Source organism: Euprymna scolopes, chromosome 1 (assembly GCF_053919585.1).
Source record: "Euprymna scolopes isolate OS-2025 chromosome 1, ASM5391958v1, whole genome shotgun sequence".
Lineage (NCBI taxonomy): Eukaryota > Metazoa > Mollusca > Cephalopoda > Sepiida > Sepiolidae > Euprymna > Euprymna scolopes.
Window position 1 is genome coordinate 63,905,118 of NC_136482.1, and position 15,960 is coordinate 63,921,077.

The window sequence follows — 15,960 nt, forward strand, 5'->3', positions numbered from 1 at the left end:
TATCTGCATGAATATAATTACACGTAATAGTTAAATAAAGATGATCACCCCATAAGAAAACTGAAAAAAACTAATAGGAAATTAATTAAAATGAATGTTTAAAAGAATATGCAAATTAGCTAGATCTTTTGCAGATGGATGCAATTCCACAACCCATATATAAGAAAATTGTATTTTCTTTTTAAATAAGTCGAAAAGGGGGTTTTTAATATGAATATCAATACACCCAAAAGAAAAACGAATTTATAGGAATATAGAATTTTACTTGTCCTTGATACATTTCTAAGCTTTCTCATTAATTATAAACCAAACACTATTTCACTTGGTTTTCAAGTTTGCATTTTCTTCATTCAACCATTGCACCTTTTTCTGCGGATAAATTTTGTCTTTATGAGCTTTTTTCAACTTAAATTCACAGACAACTGGTTTATGCTGTGTCAAACTTCCTTCACCAGGTACAACTTCTGTTTAAAATATTTTTTTTAGTAACAGATAATTTATTTCAGTCTTTGCTGTTCTAAATTCATAAGGAGCAAGATGGCTTTTCCTAATAGCTATAACTTTATAAGTACTCTTATGTGCTTTATAACTATATCCATTTCTTCCATGCACACTTTGCAAACCACTAGAGATCTTTCCAACATGATCATTCAAATATTCAGCCAGAACTTAGCTCTTTTTTTTTTTTCACTAACCTTGTTAGATACTGTAATAAACCTATCACAAACTCATCTTCATTTAAGTCACATAAATAGATATTGCTGTGAACATTTTATTACTAACCATCCATTTCAACTGAAGGTGATGGTAGCTTAGTGTTAGGCATGCTAAGTTTGAATATTGTTCAGCAAAAATACTTTCATCAAATGTACACTTGACCTTGTGTCTAACCTGGAAAGGAGGTAAATAACTGTTACGTGTGAGTGCAATTAAGTGTTGATACTGTTACGAGAGTCAATTAAAGTGTGTTATGACAAACATTCCCCTTTCCTCTTATTAGATTTTTATTTGATCAGTGAAAAGAAAAGTGAGTCATTCATAACGCACATGTGTTAAGTTACTAACGGAAATAACATAGACAAACAGCCTCTGCATACTCCTCGTCACATCACACATTTCTTTATCCTCTTACCCTTCCCATTCTTCCTTTCTATTTCATAAAGAGAGAGGGAGGACAAGGAATTTTAAAAGTTGGTGCACAAATAAACCCACATGGGGCAGAAAATATTTTAAAAACAAATCTAACGTCAGAACAAGCAGATGCAGAATGACAGAATCTGTGGTGGAGAAATTGTTAAATTCACCAGACACCCTAATTAACTCCATTTGGAGATAACTGCATGGAATAAAGAGCCAACATACCAATATATATTTATCAATATGGCAGAAAAGGGGCAAACACCCTAAATCACCATGTTTACTGTAAGGTGAGGAATGGATGCGTTACTGCGAATATCAAAGAACTGTTAAAATCCCAGGAGCTCTTAATTGGACATTGTCTTCTCTTGTATATTTTATTTCTGTGGATCGTTTATCTCATTTGGATTATACCTTTTCTAAGAGAAAAGTACTCTGTGATTATTTATCCCAATCTTGTCCATTTCCATGAATAGCCAAACTAAACTCCTCAGATATTTATTTTTTGTTTGACTAAATATTATCTCATATAATATAAAGAAAAGAAAAAAAGAAAAACATTGGTTAACTTGCGAACTTTTTTCTTTGCCTTGCTTTGTTTTGACCCGTTGGGACATTGCATTGCATGTTTTGTTTTGTGTTTATTGAATTTTATTGCACAATATAATAGTTGATGTATGTATAAATACATATATCTAATCTTGTTTTTATGCCATTTTTTCTTGTCTTGTTGAATTGTACTTTGGATTATTTCATGACAGTATCCATCAAAGAACCTTGCCTTTTGGGTCATAACATTCCATGATTGGCATATTACATTTTTTCTTTTCTTAGCACGATATGTAATCAGGTATAAATTCCAATTTGGACTCCTTGAGGGGTCATCTCATAATATAACATCAAATCAACTTCAACTCATTTGCAGAATTAACATAATCAGTCTACTCATTTTTCTGTGATACCCAAACCACCTGTTCCTGTTTCATTTCTCATCTCAAACAGTTTATATCTTGCATTCTTTCTCACAATTATTCTGACCGATTTATCTCTCCATGCTGTTCTTTACATAAGTTTATACATCTTCTATAAAGAATCTCGCCGCTCTCCCTTGACTTTTCTGATAAGCTTTCAACATTCAAACTTAAAATAAAAACAAACTGAACTTTGGAAGACATTTTATTGAAGAAAACTTTTCATAGGTCAGATGCTCTCCTGACACTAACAGTGGGGTCTGTTTGCACCAGATATTGGTGCAAATAGACCTCACTATGAATATTTGATTGGGCCTAGCTAATTTTTATTTTTTCCTTCCATTAAGTTCTTTACATCAAATTAATGTATATTGATTCAGTTTCTATACAAAATACTCATACTGGCTAGGAAAATTGTTAAAATTGACACTTTTTCCACTACTCGTAAAAAAACTGCTTCTTAGGCCATTAATAAAAACTAAAACAAACCCTACATTGCTCCACCTTTAACATAAAACATTACATTAGCTTAGATTAAACATTACATTATTTCATATATAACATACGATGTAGTACAATCATTTTATTTAAAAAATTACTTTGAATTTTATAACAAAATAATCTAATTGTAAGCAGCTCAACATCACCAAATTATATTTACAATCTATATTATCTTCAGAGATTATGAAATATGACTAATAAATAAATTGCCTCAATCAAGAACGATTTCTAGACTGACAACAGAAAAATGGCACATTTTGGTTCCAGCATATATGCTAGACCTTCTGTGGTCTCTGGAAAGTTGCTAATTCTTAATAAAAAAGCAAAACCGGTTGTTTCAGTCTAGCTGCAATTACAAGTATATCGGAACAGGAAATAATTCTACTTTAATGACAATTTGCTTACATTATGGATTATTCTGTAACAATTTAAATTTCAAATTTGTGTTAAAGAGTAAATAAAATATTTTGAAAAATAAACAAGCTTAGTTTAAATACAAGCTTAATTTTACGTCACCCATATGTGGGGATTTTAATGTCCACCATAGTAATTGGCTTGGTTTCGTGAGCTATACAGACACAGCTAGTAAGAGCGCACATAATTTCTCTATTATTGCACATTCTCTTTCATAAATTTTCTCTGTCTCTACTCATCTCTCAGATTGTGAGGAAACCTTCTCTATCTATTTCTGACTACACTGATTGACAAATGCTAATAATTCCCTCAGGAATTCTGATCACCTTGTTATTTAGGTAGACATCACCCTATACTTTCGACTTCAAACTGTTGCTCAAGATACTACAAATGGGCTGATTGAAAACCTACCCGAAATCACATCAGAATAGTGCACAAATAAGGTAACTAAATGAGTCAAAGGAGGCATAGAAGAATATGTCCTCACATATAACTTCCATAGTAACCACAATTGCAATTCAAACATAAGTCATATATAAGCAGATAAAAATTTATAGCATTAAGAAATCATTGTAAGATTGTAATAGCTGTGGCTTAAAAGAATAGATATACTGAGATGACCAGAAAACTCAGAGTTGTAGATTTCTGGAAAAATTTATAAACATGTGAATAACATGCAATCAACAATTACCTCAATATCCCACCATATATATATATATTTTATATGTGTGCATATTGTTTGGTGGATTTATGCTATTCAACGAAGCATGTGTAAGACGTACTTCATAAAAACAAAAATATGAATAAAATATTATGAGTGTGAATTAAATATAGTTTTTGGGTTTGGAATGTTGACTAATGATGAGTGTGTGTGTGTATATATATACATATATATATATATATATATATATATATATTTCAAGGCAAACATTTTAAACAATGAAACCAGATTCTAAATCGTCATTCTTTTAAACAAAGTTTCATTGTTATTTTTAAAGGAATAGGAAAACATAAATCAAAAGAAATAGCAAAAAAGAGGGTAAAAGAAATGGGTAAGGTAGCATACAAGGGGCTTGAAAGTGAGACGTATATGAATTAATATAAAATATAGCTGTCCTTGATTCAAAATACTTTGTTGATTTAATACTATTCTGTTCACTTGAACTTGCCTCTCCTATGAAATATGCATTTTGTGAGTGTTAATATGGTTTCACCCAGAGTTAACAAGTCAAAACAGAAAGCAAAAACCGTTGTCATCTTGTATCAAGTGACAAAAGTTTGTTTTGTTGATCATGTCTACCATTCCCGTTTTGTTTCAGGTTGGGACTGGAGGCCCCTGGATCGGCAAGAGACAGCAAATGCCCAATCTCATCTTATCAAACAGATTCTCACAGCCGATTACAATACTGAGCATTTCTGTGCTGGCATAAGTATGACCACCCTCCTCCTCCTACTACTCATCATCATCACTTCTTCAGCAGTTGATGTGTTTTTGTTTGTAATTCTTTTAAACTTTTATTTTTAATATCCTATTCAATTATTTCTACTCCATCTTTATTTTTATTTATTCCATCTCTCTCTCACATATCTTTTCGAATAGCTTGCTTGCTTTGTGATGCTGGATGTTTTTGCATAGCTTTATTATAACTAATGTCCTTTTTTTTTTATTTATTATCCACCCTGGTTTGCCTATACATTTATGATATCCTGTAGGCTAATCGTTTCTATAATGTCTATTCTCATAGTTTGAAGTTTCTTGAATATTTAATTAGTTTTTGTTTGGTGCAAATATGTGGTATATGGAAATATAAAGCACGATTGAGTCTTTGTATAATTTTATAGTCAGTAATTGATGTCAATGATTGACAAAAATGCAATAATTTTTTTATATAAAAGCTTGGAAGAATGTTTGAAAATTACTGAAGGAAGTGTAGTATCTGCATCTGTGCAACATAAAGAGAGAAAAAAATTATTTCAACATTTGACTCCATGTTTTTAGTATTTCAGTATAATAAAAAAAAAAAAAGAAAAAAGTTGCTTACTCTGTTATTTTTTCTATGAAGATGTAGACTTTTCCCTAATTTAAAATGAAGATGCAGACTTTTCCCTAATTTAAAATGTCTTTTCGCTGTAGGAGGACTGAATCTATAAACTAGGACTTAAAAATAAAAACCAATGCTTGCATATGAGTGGGACAATCTTATGTGACTAATTGTTTTGTATTGTTTTCCCCAACCAAAGCTAAATAACTCAAAATATCTAATATTATAATATTCATATATGCAGAAAGAAAGAGTGTAATCAGGAGAAATGTTGCCACTGTAATTTGAACTTTGCCTCAGTTTATACCGTGCAGTTGATGGCTCAGTTCAACAGAATGATTCTATCTTTAAATAGAAATCTTCTTCTTGCTAGATTTTACTTTCTCTTTTTTTTGTTTATACTTCATCTCTTCATAAGGTTTCTGTGTTCTTTTTTTTTATAATTCATCCTTTTCTCTCTGTATATTAAAAAAAAATACCTCCAACTTTTCCAGATTGATTTTGAAGTTGTTTCTTATTTCCCCTTTGTAACTTATGTGTAACTCTTGTGTGTTCCCTCTACCTGGTCACATGTCTCATACTTTGGCACTGATTAATATGTTGTAATGTACCCTTCAATTTGCATGCATGAAGAGATTGTGTCTTTGTAAGCAAAACTCCATCACTATCTACGTCACAATTGTCCTTTATACAAACATTTTTTTGTATTGCCTTGAAGCAAATATAAATACCCTTTTCACCTACCACTCATGTACTTTAATTCAATTGGGAGACACAGATTGTTTGCTACTATTAATTACCATTGTTCTTTATTAATTATTTACATTTTTATTCATATTTAAAATAATTTTGTATGCGAAAAATATCCCTGTAATTGTATTACGCGAATTAAATTTTGTCAATTTGACAATGAAAGCCTATCAGTTGCATAAGTTGAATGAAGGTGTTGTTTTAGATGTAGTGCATCAGTTTTCACAAATGAGCTTTCTCTCTTTACCAGAGATGTTAGTTACAAAACAATGCTTTCATTATTTCAAATGCTGCTGCTACTACAGAGATTTATAAGTTTTTTATATTATTATATTTTCTAAGATAAAATTATTTAATTTGAAAATAAAATCTCGTACTAAAGATTTTTAAATTAAATTTTTTTTTATTTATTTAAGGATGTAAATCTTTGCATTTTTTTTTTTTTTTTTCAATGCGTTCATTATGAGATGTAAAATAAGCATTACTGGCAAAAGTATGCAACTTGTGTGTGCGTATATTCAAAACACTAACATACAGAAATCTGCAATATGCTATAACTAATGAGCCCAATAAAATTCTGCTCTTAGCTTGAACACCATATTAATATTTTTATTTTGTACTTTATGTTAATTATTATGTTTCGGTTATAAATTAACAATAAAATGTTATCTTTGCTGTTTATGGATGCCTAGTATAAATGCAAACCTCAAGATATTAGTGTAAAGTTCTATTGATTGCTCTGTTCTAGACAAAGTAAGATCTCATATTCCATGATATTATTGTAAAACCTCATTAATTATCATTTCTCAATTAGAGGGATAAAAAATGAATACTTTACTGAAATAGAATTGTATTATTATTATTATTATTATTATTATTTTTTATTCAATTTTCACCTCAAACAAGGCAAGTGCCACTTTGAAGTAGGGGGCTACTATCGGGGACATAATTTGACAGGGTATGGCACGATGGTCTTCTAAGGAAAATTAGATATGGTATCGCTGAAAGAGAATACATAATGTAATTAAATCCTTAAGAGAAAAATCCAAGTTGTCCTCTACGGTCGTACATCTAAACAGTATGATATAAATGCGGGAGTACCCCAGGAGTCTATCCTTGGACTTTTATTATTTCTGATATTCATAAATGACCTCCCTGATAAAATTGTTTTGGAGATGGGTATATTTGCCGATGACACCACTCTCTATAACAGGCATAAGGGGGAAAACAAATGAACACATATCTAAAGAAATGGCAGAAACACTAGAGAATGACCTCCAATCTGTAGTGGAATGGGGACAAAAATACTCAATGCTGCCAAGACTAAGCTAGTTTCCTTCAATAACTACAAGAAACCTTTTCTACCACCAATAAAAATGATAAATTTATTTCACATAAACAAAAATCACTATGTATTAAAATATATATTGCTTAAAAGAAATCATAGAAATGTGTTTTTAGGTAAAGTTCATGCTGAATAAAGATCGTTAAAAAAGAAAATGTGATTTTTGTCAAAAAATTATTTTGTAATAAAAATCTTTTATTAACTGTTAAGGAAAAAGTTATTTCTGGTTTTAAAATAATAAATTAGAACAGACTAGTTCAGACACATGGATTGGTATAATGAAATGTTTCTCTCCTACTGTCTGTGTATGTCTTTGTAAACAGAATGTTTGTTTCTAATCTGTAAAAAAACAAAACATTCAATAATTTTTTGAAGTAAACAAATTTTTACTATGAAATGAAGAATATTTTATTTAATTTGTACTGTAAAGAAATATGTACTTGGAAAGAAGAGGCTGTTTATAAAGGGAATAAATAAAACACTTTCTTATCTAGTCTTTGTAAGCATATGTTGTGTTGTATAAATTTGTAAGACAATCATAATTGTGAAGAATACCTTAGAAAAATAAGAAACCAATGTCGTTTGAACAAGACATTCTGTCCAATAAAGGTCTTCTGGTATCTTACTATTCAGAATAAACAATAATAAGATAATATTCAAATGGACAATTTGTTGATAATAAAAAACTAAATGCATAACTGTTTTCACTGTGTTTGCATTTGAGAAAGATGAAATTACTCAGAAGACAAATAGTGTTTGATAACTGTAATTTTGTTAATATTTCATTGATATGTGAAAATACCAAACACAGCCATTGTACAAATGTAAACGTAATCATTTAAAAGAAAAAAAAATGTAGCTAGATAAGTAATTTTCTTTGAAAATGTAATGTGCAATTGTAAGACATGAAATAATAATGCTACAAAATTTTTTTTTTTTTTTTTTTTTACACAGTGATCACCACTTATCAAGGCCCGGAAGCCACTCAGGGATAAGGGTTATTGCAAGTACATTATGTTAGTGTGGAGATTTGATGAAGTGTTTAGGGGGCGGTTCATTAGGAATTTGTTAACGTTGGACTTGAAGACATCCAAGTTGTAGTCCGGTGGGAAGCAGGCAGACGGAACAGAGTTCCACAGGCGTGCAGTTTCTAAAGCCCATGAATATCAGTACTAGTACAGCTGGGTGTGAGTGTGAAAACTTTAACCCTAACCCAATTTCTTCTCTGGTGTTATATTACCATATCAAGCAGGACTAAATGAAAAATTAAGTGAAAATAATTTTTTTTAACACTAATGATAGGCATTGAGGAAACAGTTTATTTTATCTATCCTTTGCTATCAAAGCTCTTCTGGTCAATGTAGTAAAAGAAATTATTACTTTACTTTATATATAAGATATATACTAGTACAACTTATGTCCCAGCATTACATATGAAAACTAAACTCAAGAAAGTATTATACAATGGCAGCAGAATAACTTTTTGTTATTTCAGGCTACCATACATTTCCTAAATGGTAAAGTTTACAAAAGAATTAATGTGCCCATGTTACTCACCCCATTGCACGTTTTTTTTTTTTTTTTTTTTACACAGGAATCACTACTTATCAAGGCCCAGAGGCCACTCGAGGATAAGGTTTAATGGGTATACATTAGTCAATGTGATTAGAGCATAGTAAACATAAGTAATGGAATTTTTGTAAGTTGGATTACATAGGGGGGACAGTTCATCAAGAACTTGTTTACATTGGTCTTGAAGACAATCAGATTGTAGTCAGCTGGAAAGCAGGCCAACGGAAGAGTTCCACAGGCGTGCAGTTCTAAGAAGAAACTCCGCTTATGGAATCTACATTTAGGTTTAGGCACAGATAAAGAGTGTGGGGAAACTTGGTAGTGATTCTGGCTAGACGAGTGTTTTTCGTGAAAGTTTGGCGGGTGGGGGGGCATAGATTGAAGCTCAGACGAGCACCTGCCAGGAAAATAATAAAGCAGAGACAAGCTTGCAACGTCTCTTCTGTGGGAAAGAGGTTGCAGGGAAGAGAAAAGGGCATCCCCCACTAAGCTACAAAGTTTATTTTGAACTCTGTCAAGGCAGGATAGGCTGTTTCTAGCAGCCCCAGTCCAGATGTGGCAACAGTACTCCATCATTCTGTTCAGTAATTTAGGACTTTACCAAACTCATATGTGCTTACCAATCTTTTTAAAAATGTATTACTTAATATAAGTAACAATTTGGTGGAGAGCAGTTCTTTTCTCTATTGATTTTTGTTTTATCAAACTTATTTTAGTTTTGGATAATGGTAAACTTTACAAAGAATAATGTGCCAATGTTGGTTGCTGGGAATGTATATTCCAAAATTCATAATGATCAGTTCATGAAAAAGAAAACAAAAAAAAACAAAAACATAGGCGTCCTTTAAATGTAAATATTAAAAAAATAATAATGTACTCATGTGTAGCCTAGTATACTTATTCTAAAATTCATAATGATCAGTTCATTAGTTTAGGAGATTACCATAGACACACAAACATATACATGAGTAAAGTATGATTTAATTTTCATTAAAAAAAATCTTTCATAATTCGTTTTTGTCATGAAAAAAAAAAAATAGCATTTTCTCTCGATGTTTTTTTTTTTCTCCCTTTTTTTATATAGCAGGGTTTGTACTCTTGCATCATCATTTACTCCTGCTACCCATTATTCATTATGATGCATATTTTTACGCTTCACTAGTTGCTAATATTATGAGTGCACATTGTATTAACAATTTTTCACATTTTCTAATATTAACACTTATTACTTACAAATTATTTTTTGATGGTTCACAGCTAATTATTTAGTTCACAGCAAACACAGATTGTTAATTTTTCTATTTTCTAAAAATTAACGGCACGCATTCACATACTCATTAGATATGATCAACAGACAAACATACTGCTATTTTTACAGATAGGTGCTTCCATACATTTCAGTTATTTAGAGTTATTGATGGAATGCAGAATTTGGTATGAATAAATGGAAACGTTTCACTTAATATTCTTTCATGATTTTGAGAAACGATTTTAGAAGCACTGGTTTAGGTCTTTTACAAATTCAGCAGTCTTTTATACCTGCTTTTGTGCATTTTGATTAACAACAGAAATTATGAGGGGCGTTCCAAAAGAAATGCCACCCATTTGTTTTATTTTGCCCAAATAGATCAGAGGAAATTGCAAAATTGTATTATGATGACTGTACTTATGCATTCATGACCTGAAAGTTTCATCTCTTACAAATATTGACGGTGTGAAACTCTAAGAAAGCAACTCTTGTCATGTACATGCACTAGGAACAGAGGTGTGTCATTGAATTCCTCGCAATAGTGCATTGAGAATGGTGGTGACTATGTAGAAAAATAAATTCTGGAGCACAAAAAGTTACTTGTTTGATGATACCACTCCTGTCTTTGTAGTTCAACTTTTTGAGTTAGGAGGCTTTGATTTTGGAACGGCCCTCATATTTATTCTTGTTTACACTATTGCATGTAAAAATATTACATATAAACTGATTTTCTTTTAAATAAAAAAATATAATGGCTCTTCTTTCAGCAATTTCTTTGCCACCTAATAACATTTTGATATCTACAATTAATGTTAGTACTTACATTATGATAATACTCTCGTTTCATATAATGTATCATTGTTGTTTATTAATATATTGTGAACTATTTGTTGATTTACAGATTGTCATAACATTTCATTGTGCAGTAATAAACAAATATATGATTATGATAATTACAGTTGAATACAATATGATTTAATTACAATTTAAGAAACAATTTGGATTTTTACATCATCGCTCTATCCTTGGATGGCTCACATTTCAATAATTCATAGAACTTCCATACTAATAACCGAAACATCATTATTCCATGTTTTTCTGATGTCTTTGTGTAACCGCATTTTAGTACCTGCCATTAATGTTGTGTTTTTTGCACAGATTAACATGATTGGGAATTTGGGTACTCTTGCATAATATTGATGATTGCTGATCTCGCCCGATTCAGGCTTGACGGGAAATCACGAGGATCCGGGTCAAATTATGCAAGAGTACCGGAATTTGATTTTAGGTTTTAACTTGTACTTTGTAAACCAGGTAATTCTAATGAATTAAAAAAAATCTCAGGGTATTGCACAGTCTGGTCATCAGCGAGAATAAAATCTAGAATTCTGTAAGTTTGTTTCTCACCTGGAATTTCATTCAGCACTTGATTGATGATGTCATTCTTAGAAGCTAGAATTACTCTGTTAGTCATTTTGGATTCAGGACATTTCTGCTATATATATATCAGTTCTGTGAATGATAAAACAATTTTGTATTTGGAATAATAGCAATTATACCATTTGGTTGGTTACTGCAATGTTGCCATCACCTATTTTTAGCGAGGTAAACTCACTTTCTATTGAGTCATTATTTAGATGCACTCATGTTTGTTGCTAATGTTAGTTGCAAATTTTTTAGCAAAGGGTTTAGCTTTGTCTGATGCGGATGAGATTACCTCATTTCCATTGATGATGGTTGGAATAGAGCACACACTTCGATTCAGGACCATGTTTGTTATTTGCCAAAATTGATGTGAACCAAGCTGCTGCTCAGCTACTTTGGACTTGACGGACTGAGCATACAACTCTCTTGTGTTCTTTATTACTCTTTTACAGTAGTTGCTGGCAGTCCTGAAGGCAGTTTTAGTCTCAGTACATCTATTATGTTAGAAGCAATGGAAATAGTGATTTCTGTGCTCAATAGCAGCAGCACATTCTGGAGAGAACCACGGCTGGCTGTTCGGTTTTTGCTGGAAGATTTTGGAGGATATGAAGTGGTCTATACCTACAATTAACCATGCCATCAAGTCTGATACTATGGAAGACACATTTTTTAAACATGGAACAAAGAGGTAGATCTGATATAAATGTACGAAAGCTATCCCAGTCAGCCATATAGTATTGATATAGTGTATGATGAAGAGGTATGTCGGAGAACTTATTACATTTTGTTTTCATCTTAATGGAGACAACCAAGTGACTGGCAGATCCCAGTGGGAACAGAACAGAAGACAAACATAGCTCCGGGCAAGTTGTGAGTAAAAAGTCTAGGAAACTTGTATACTGACCATCAGTGTTGGGCAGACGGGTGGGTTCGACAACAATCTGAGTTAGGTTGCAAGCAATGAAGAAATCCCCTCATCATCTGTCTTGTTTGAGTGGGCTAACTATTCCACATTGTGAACATTGAAGTCTCCACAGACGTGAATGTTAGCCAAAGGATGAGCAGACAGGATGTGGTCAATTTTCTCAGATACGCTCTTAAAGATAGTTACTCCGCTGTTAAGGGGGCGATAGAGGGCAAATATAAATGCATTGCTGTGAGCAAGTGCAACCCAAAAGCACATATAGAGCAACTTAGGGTCTTCTCAGGAGATGTCCCTACCATATGGAAAGCCATCTCTAATGTAGGCACATATTCCATGCCTATGTCGATTTTGGGAGTCAGATTTGGATGTTAAATTAGAATATCCTTTAATTACGAACTTCTCTAGGGAAATAGTCAGTCTAATGCCATTTTAGTTTTGGAAGAATAGGTCTGGTTTGGTCTCCTATAATTGGATTTCAACCTCTGGAAGGTTGGAACATAGACCTCTGATATTAGAGAAGGAGATATGGTAGTGGGGGTCTGTTGGAAGTTGGAGTCCTGAGCTTAATCATGAATTCTTTCTGGAGGTCGACAAACTTGTTAGAGCAGGGCAGAGAGGGAAAATAAGGAAGAAAAAGAAGTGAAGAAATATTTTTTTTCTGTAGACGATAAGGTAAAGCTATAACAATTACCCTCTAATATAGCATCGAGAAGCCCTACCAGAAGTTACTGCAGGCCCAGAATCTATTCACCAAATGGCAATACAGCAGCCCCAGTACTTTGCACCTGCTGATAGGATGGCCTCTTTAGTGATTAGTCCAAGGTTCGGGTTCCTGACTATCAGGTGGATAATGTCAGCTCAAAAAACATTTACCTTCAGCATCTTTACTAGTGGCCTGGTTACAAGGATAGAAACAGAAAATTTCCAATATCTCCGACATACTGCTAAGCAAAATTCTGCTGACCTAGAATATAGTTTTTTCTTCTCCCTTTGTCAGAAAAATCCCTCGTTCTAAATGAAGATTGAGACAAATTAGGGAAGCGAGAGTTATGGGAGTTGCCAACAAGACATCCATAATGCATTGTCTACTCTCCATTAAAAGAAAAAAAGTATTCTACTTAATGTAAGTTCAATTGATCTGTTTGGGGGAAAGTATGACAATAGGTTCTTCTCTCACTAACTGAAATAAAGAATTAAATTGACAATCTTTAAACCATACAATTCATACACAATTGTAAGTTAGACACAAAATGATGATGTCGCTATAAACATGTTATACAAGAATTTGGAGATGCCTAATATACATGTCTGGAAGTTAAGTATTCTCCAAATGGTTTCATTAACTTTATCATGGATATTACTACCTTTTATTTACATATTTACAAATGTATTTAATTGATTTCACACTGTTAGAATATTCAACATTGGTATGTTATCAATAAAAAGCTTATGTAGTGCAACCTATTTGCTATCTACAAAAACTGTTACATTGTCAGGTAGAGTAGTTGTTTGAAGTCTGCAGTTGCACTAGATAATTGACAATATTGTGAGTAGCTCATTGAATCTGACTGGCTTTCATTCAAGATCACTCTAGTGTATCTCTTACATCAATGTCTTTCAAACATGGTAGAATGACTAATGATTCGTATTTGTTGATTGAGATTGTCGGACTGACTTCCTCATCTTGGTTGTTATTGTCACAACGTTTCGGCCGTTTTGCCCTCCGGCCTTCGTCAGGTGAACGGTTTTGTTAGGAGTCTCGAACCCAACCCTTTATTATTATTACGGGGGTACCGTGTTCGGACTCCAGCTAGGCTTTGGGACATAGTTGCTGATTCTCTGTTTTTCAATGTTACTTTTTCACTGCCTTCGTTCAGGATTGAACTCAGCACCTTTGGGTAACTGTAAACTTTGATACAACGTCTAGGACCACTTGGCCATATGTCACTAGGACATATGGCCGAGTGGTCCTAAACGTTGTATCAAAGTTTAGTTTGACATGTTCAATATCTTTTTTAAAAATTGACTTTCAAACTAACCTATCTCTTCCTAGGTCTATATTTATCCCTCTTTCTCTGAAGTCCATTCACTTCATCCTGTTTTCCTTAGCCTTCTCCTGAACTAAATCTGCTACCAGCTGCTAATCCAAAATCTCTCATATTTTCTTTGAAAATGACCTTCTGATTGTAATCTCCTGTTCTACACACATCTCCCTATACTGTCCAGATATAATATTCTTTGGAATATGTACACCTGTTGGATATACTCTTATATTAGTCAGCAGTAACACTTCCAGTTAATGATGGCAGAAGTTCTTTAAACTTATCCCATTCAAACCCTTATTCTTGCAGGGTAATAATACTTATGATCTACCTCAATATCTTCACCATCCATATTTTTCCCACATTTGGGTTTTCATGCATCTCCATTGTCTTAAACTTCTTGCACACAAACTGCTTTTCATTTCTCAACCTGTCAATAATTCCACTGTACTGTACTCAATGTTTACAAGTACCATAAAAATTCCTTTTTAAAGCATTCTTCTTTCTGAGGCATTCCAACACTACAACTCCAACATCACTTTAGTTCTTGGTAGCATTTGCTCAAAGATCTTTACTTTTTATAGCATTCCTTCAAGTCTTTAACTTAACAAATGAACTTTCCATTGTTTGATAACATACAGCATCTCTTCTTTCTGACAGACTATAAAAAACTATTAACAAACATTTCAAAGCACAAGTGAAAGGCAATGGACTCGGTATATAAGGGACTTTAATATTAAAGCTGTGACTAAATTAATCCTAATATGACAGAGCATTTGTGTACATTGCTGGAATAATCTTCCACAACCACTTGTTGGTCCTTAATTTACAAAAGGCCCACCAGAAAACATCACTTGGCTATGTGTCAAAGGCTTTTTCCTAATCCACGAAAGCAAAGTAAAAGTCGTATTTGCTTCCGGATAAATGTAGCACCAGTAGTCTGTGTGTGTGTATATATATATATATATATATATATATATATATATATATATATAAAGAGGAAAACATGATACCCACTTCTCTGAGGTTGAAAAGCCACACAGGTGGGAGTGATACCTTTAAATTGAGTGACCTTTTGTGCTCCAGAATTTATTTTGCTACATAGTCACCACCATTCTCAATGTACTTTTACCAGGAATTAAATGATGCATCTCTCGCTATCCATGACGGGGATTGCTTTCTTAGTCTCACACTGTCAATATTTGCAACAGAGAGATGAAACTTTTAAATCATGAATGCATAAGTTATTATAACAATGCAATTTGCAATCTACTCTGATCCATTTGAATAAAAAAATTGAGCCATTATTTTTGGAACGCCCCTCATACTACATTCACCTTATTTTTGTGGACCATCATTCCAAAAATACACACGAGCACTGTCCTATCTGCATTTTGACTTTTCGTTCTTGTTGAGCTGTTTTTATATCGTTCTCACTAAATAAACTTGAATGAGAATACAATCTTATTTGTATCTAAAATATTTTTCACTTCACGTTTGTGAACCACTCCACACTCTGTAATATGATATAATCTACCACCACCATCATCATCAACCTTTATTTGTGGTATTTTCATAATGCTGTTA

At 32.6% G+C, this 15,960-nt stretch overlaps 1 protein-coding gene across 3 annotated transcripts in view; it reads left to right on the forward strand.

Annotated features, from left to right (window-relative positions):
- The window catches only part of LOC145300993 (GATOR complex protein Iml1-like), a 204,016-nt gene that overhangs the window by 127,634 nt on the left and 60,422 nt on the right, over positions 1–15,960 (forward strand). For 2 of the 3 annotated variants that reach the window (XM_080144538.1, XM_080144549.1), the window contains exon 24: positions 4,343–4,453. The exons of the other annotated variant lie outside the window; for it this stretch is intronic. In XM_080144538.1, the coding sequence (XP_080000664.1) occupies positions 4,343–4,453 (111 nt within the window). The remainder of the gene's footprint in view (positions 1–4,342; positions 4,454–15,960) is intronic. 3 annotated transcript variants of the gene reach the window in all.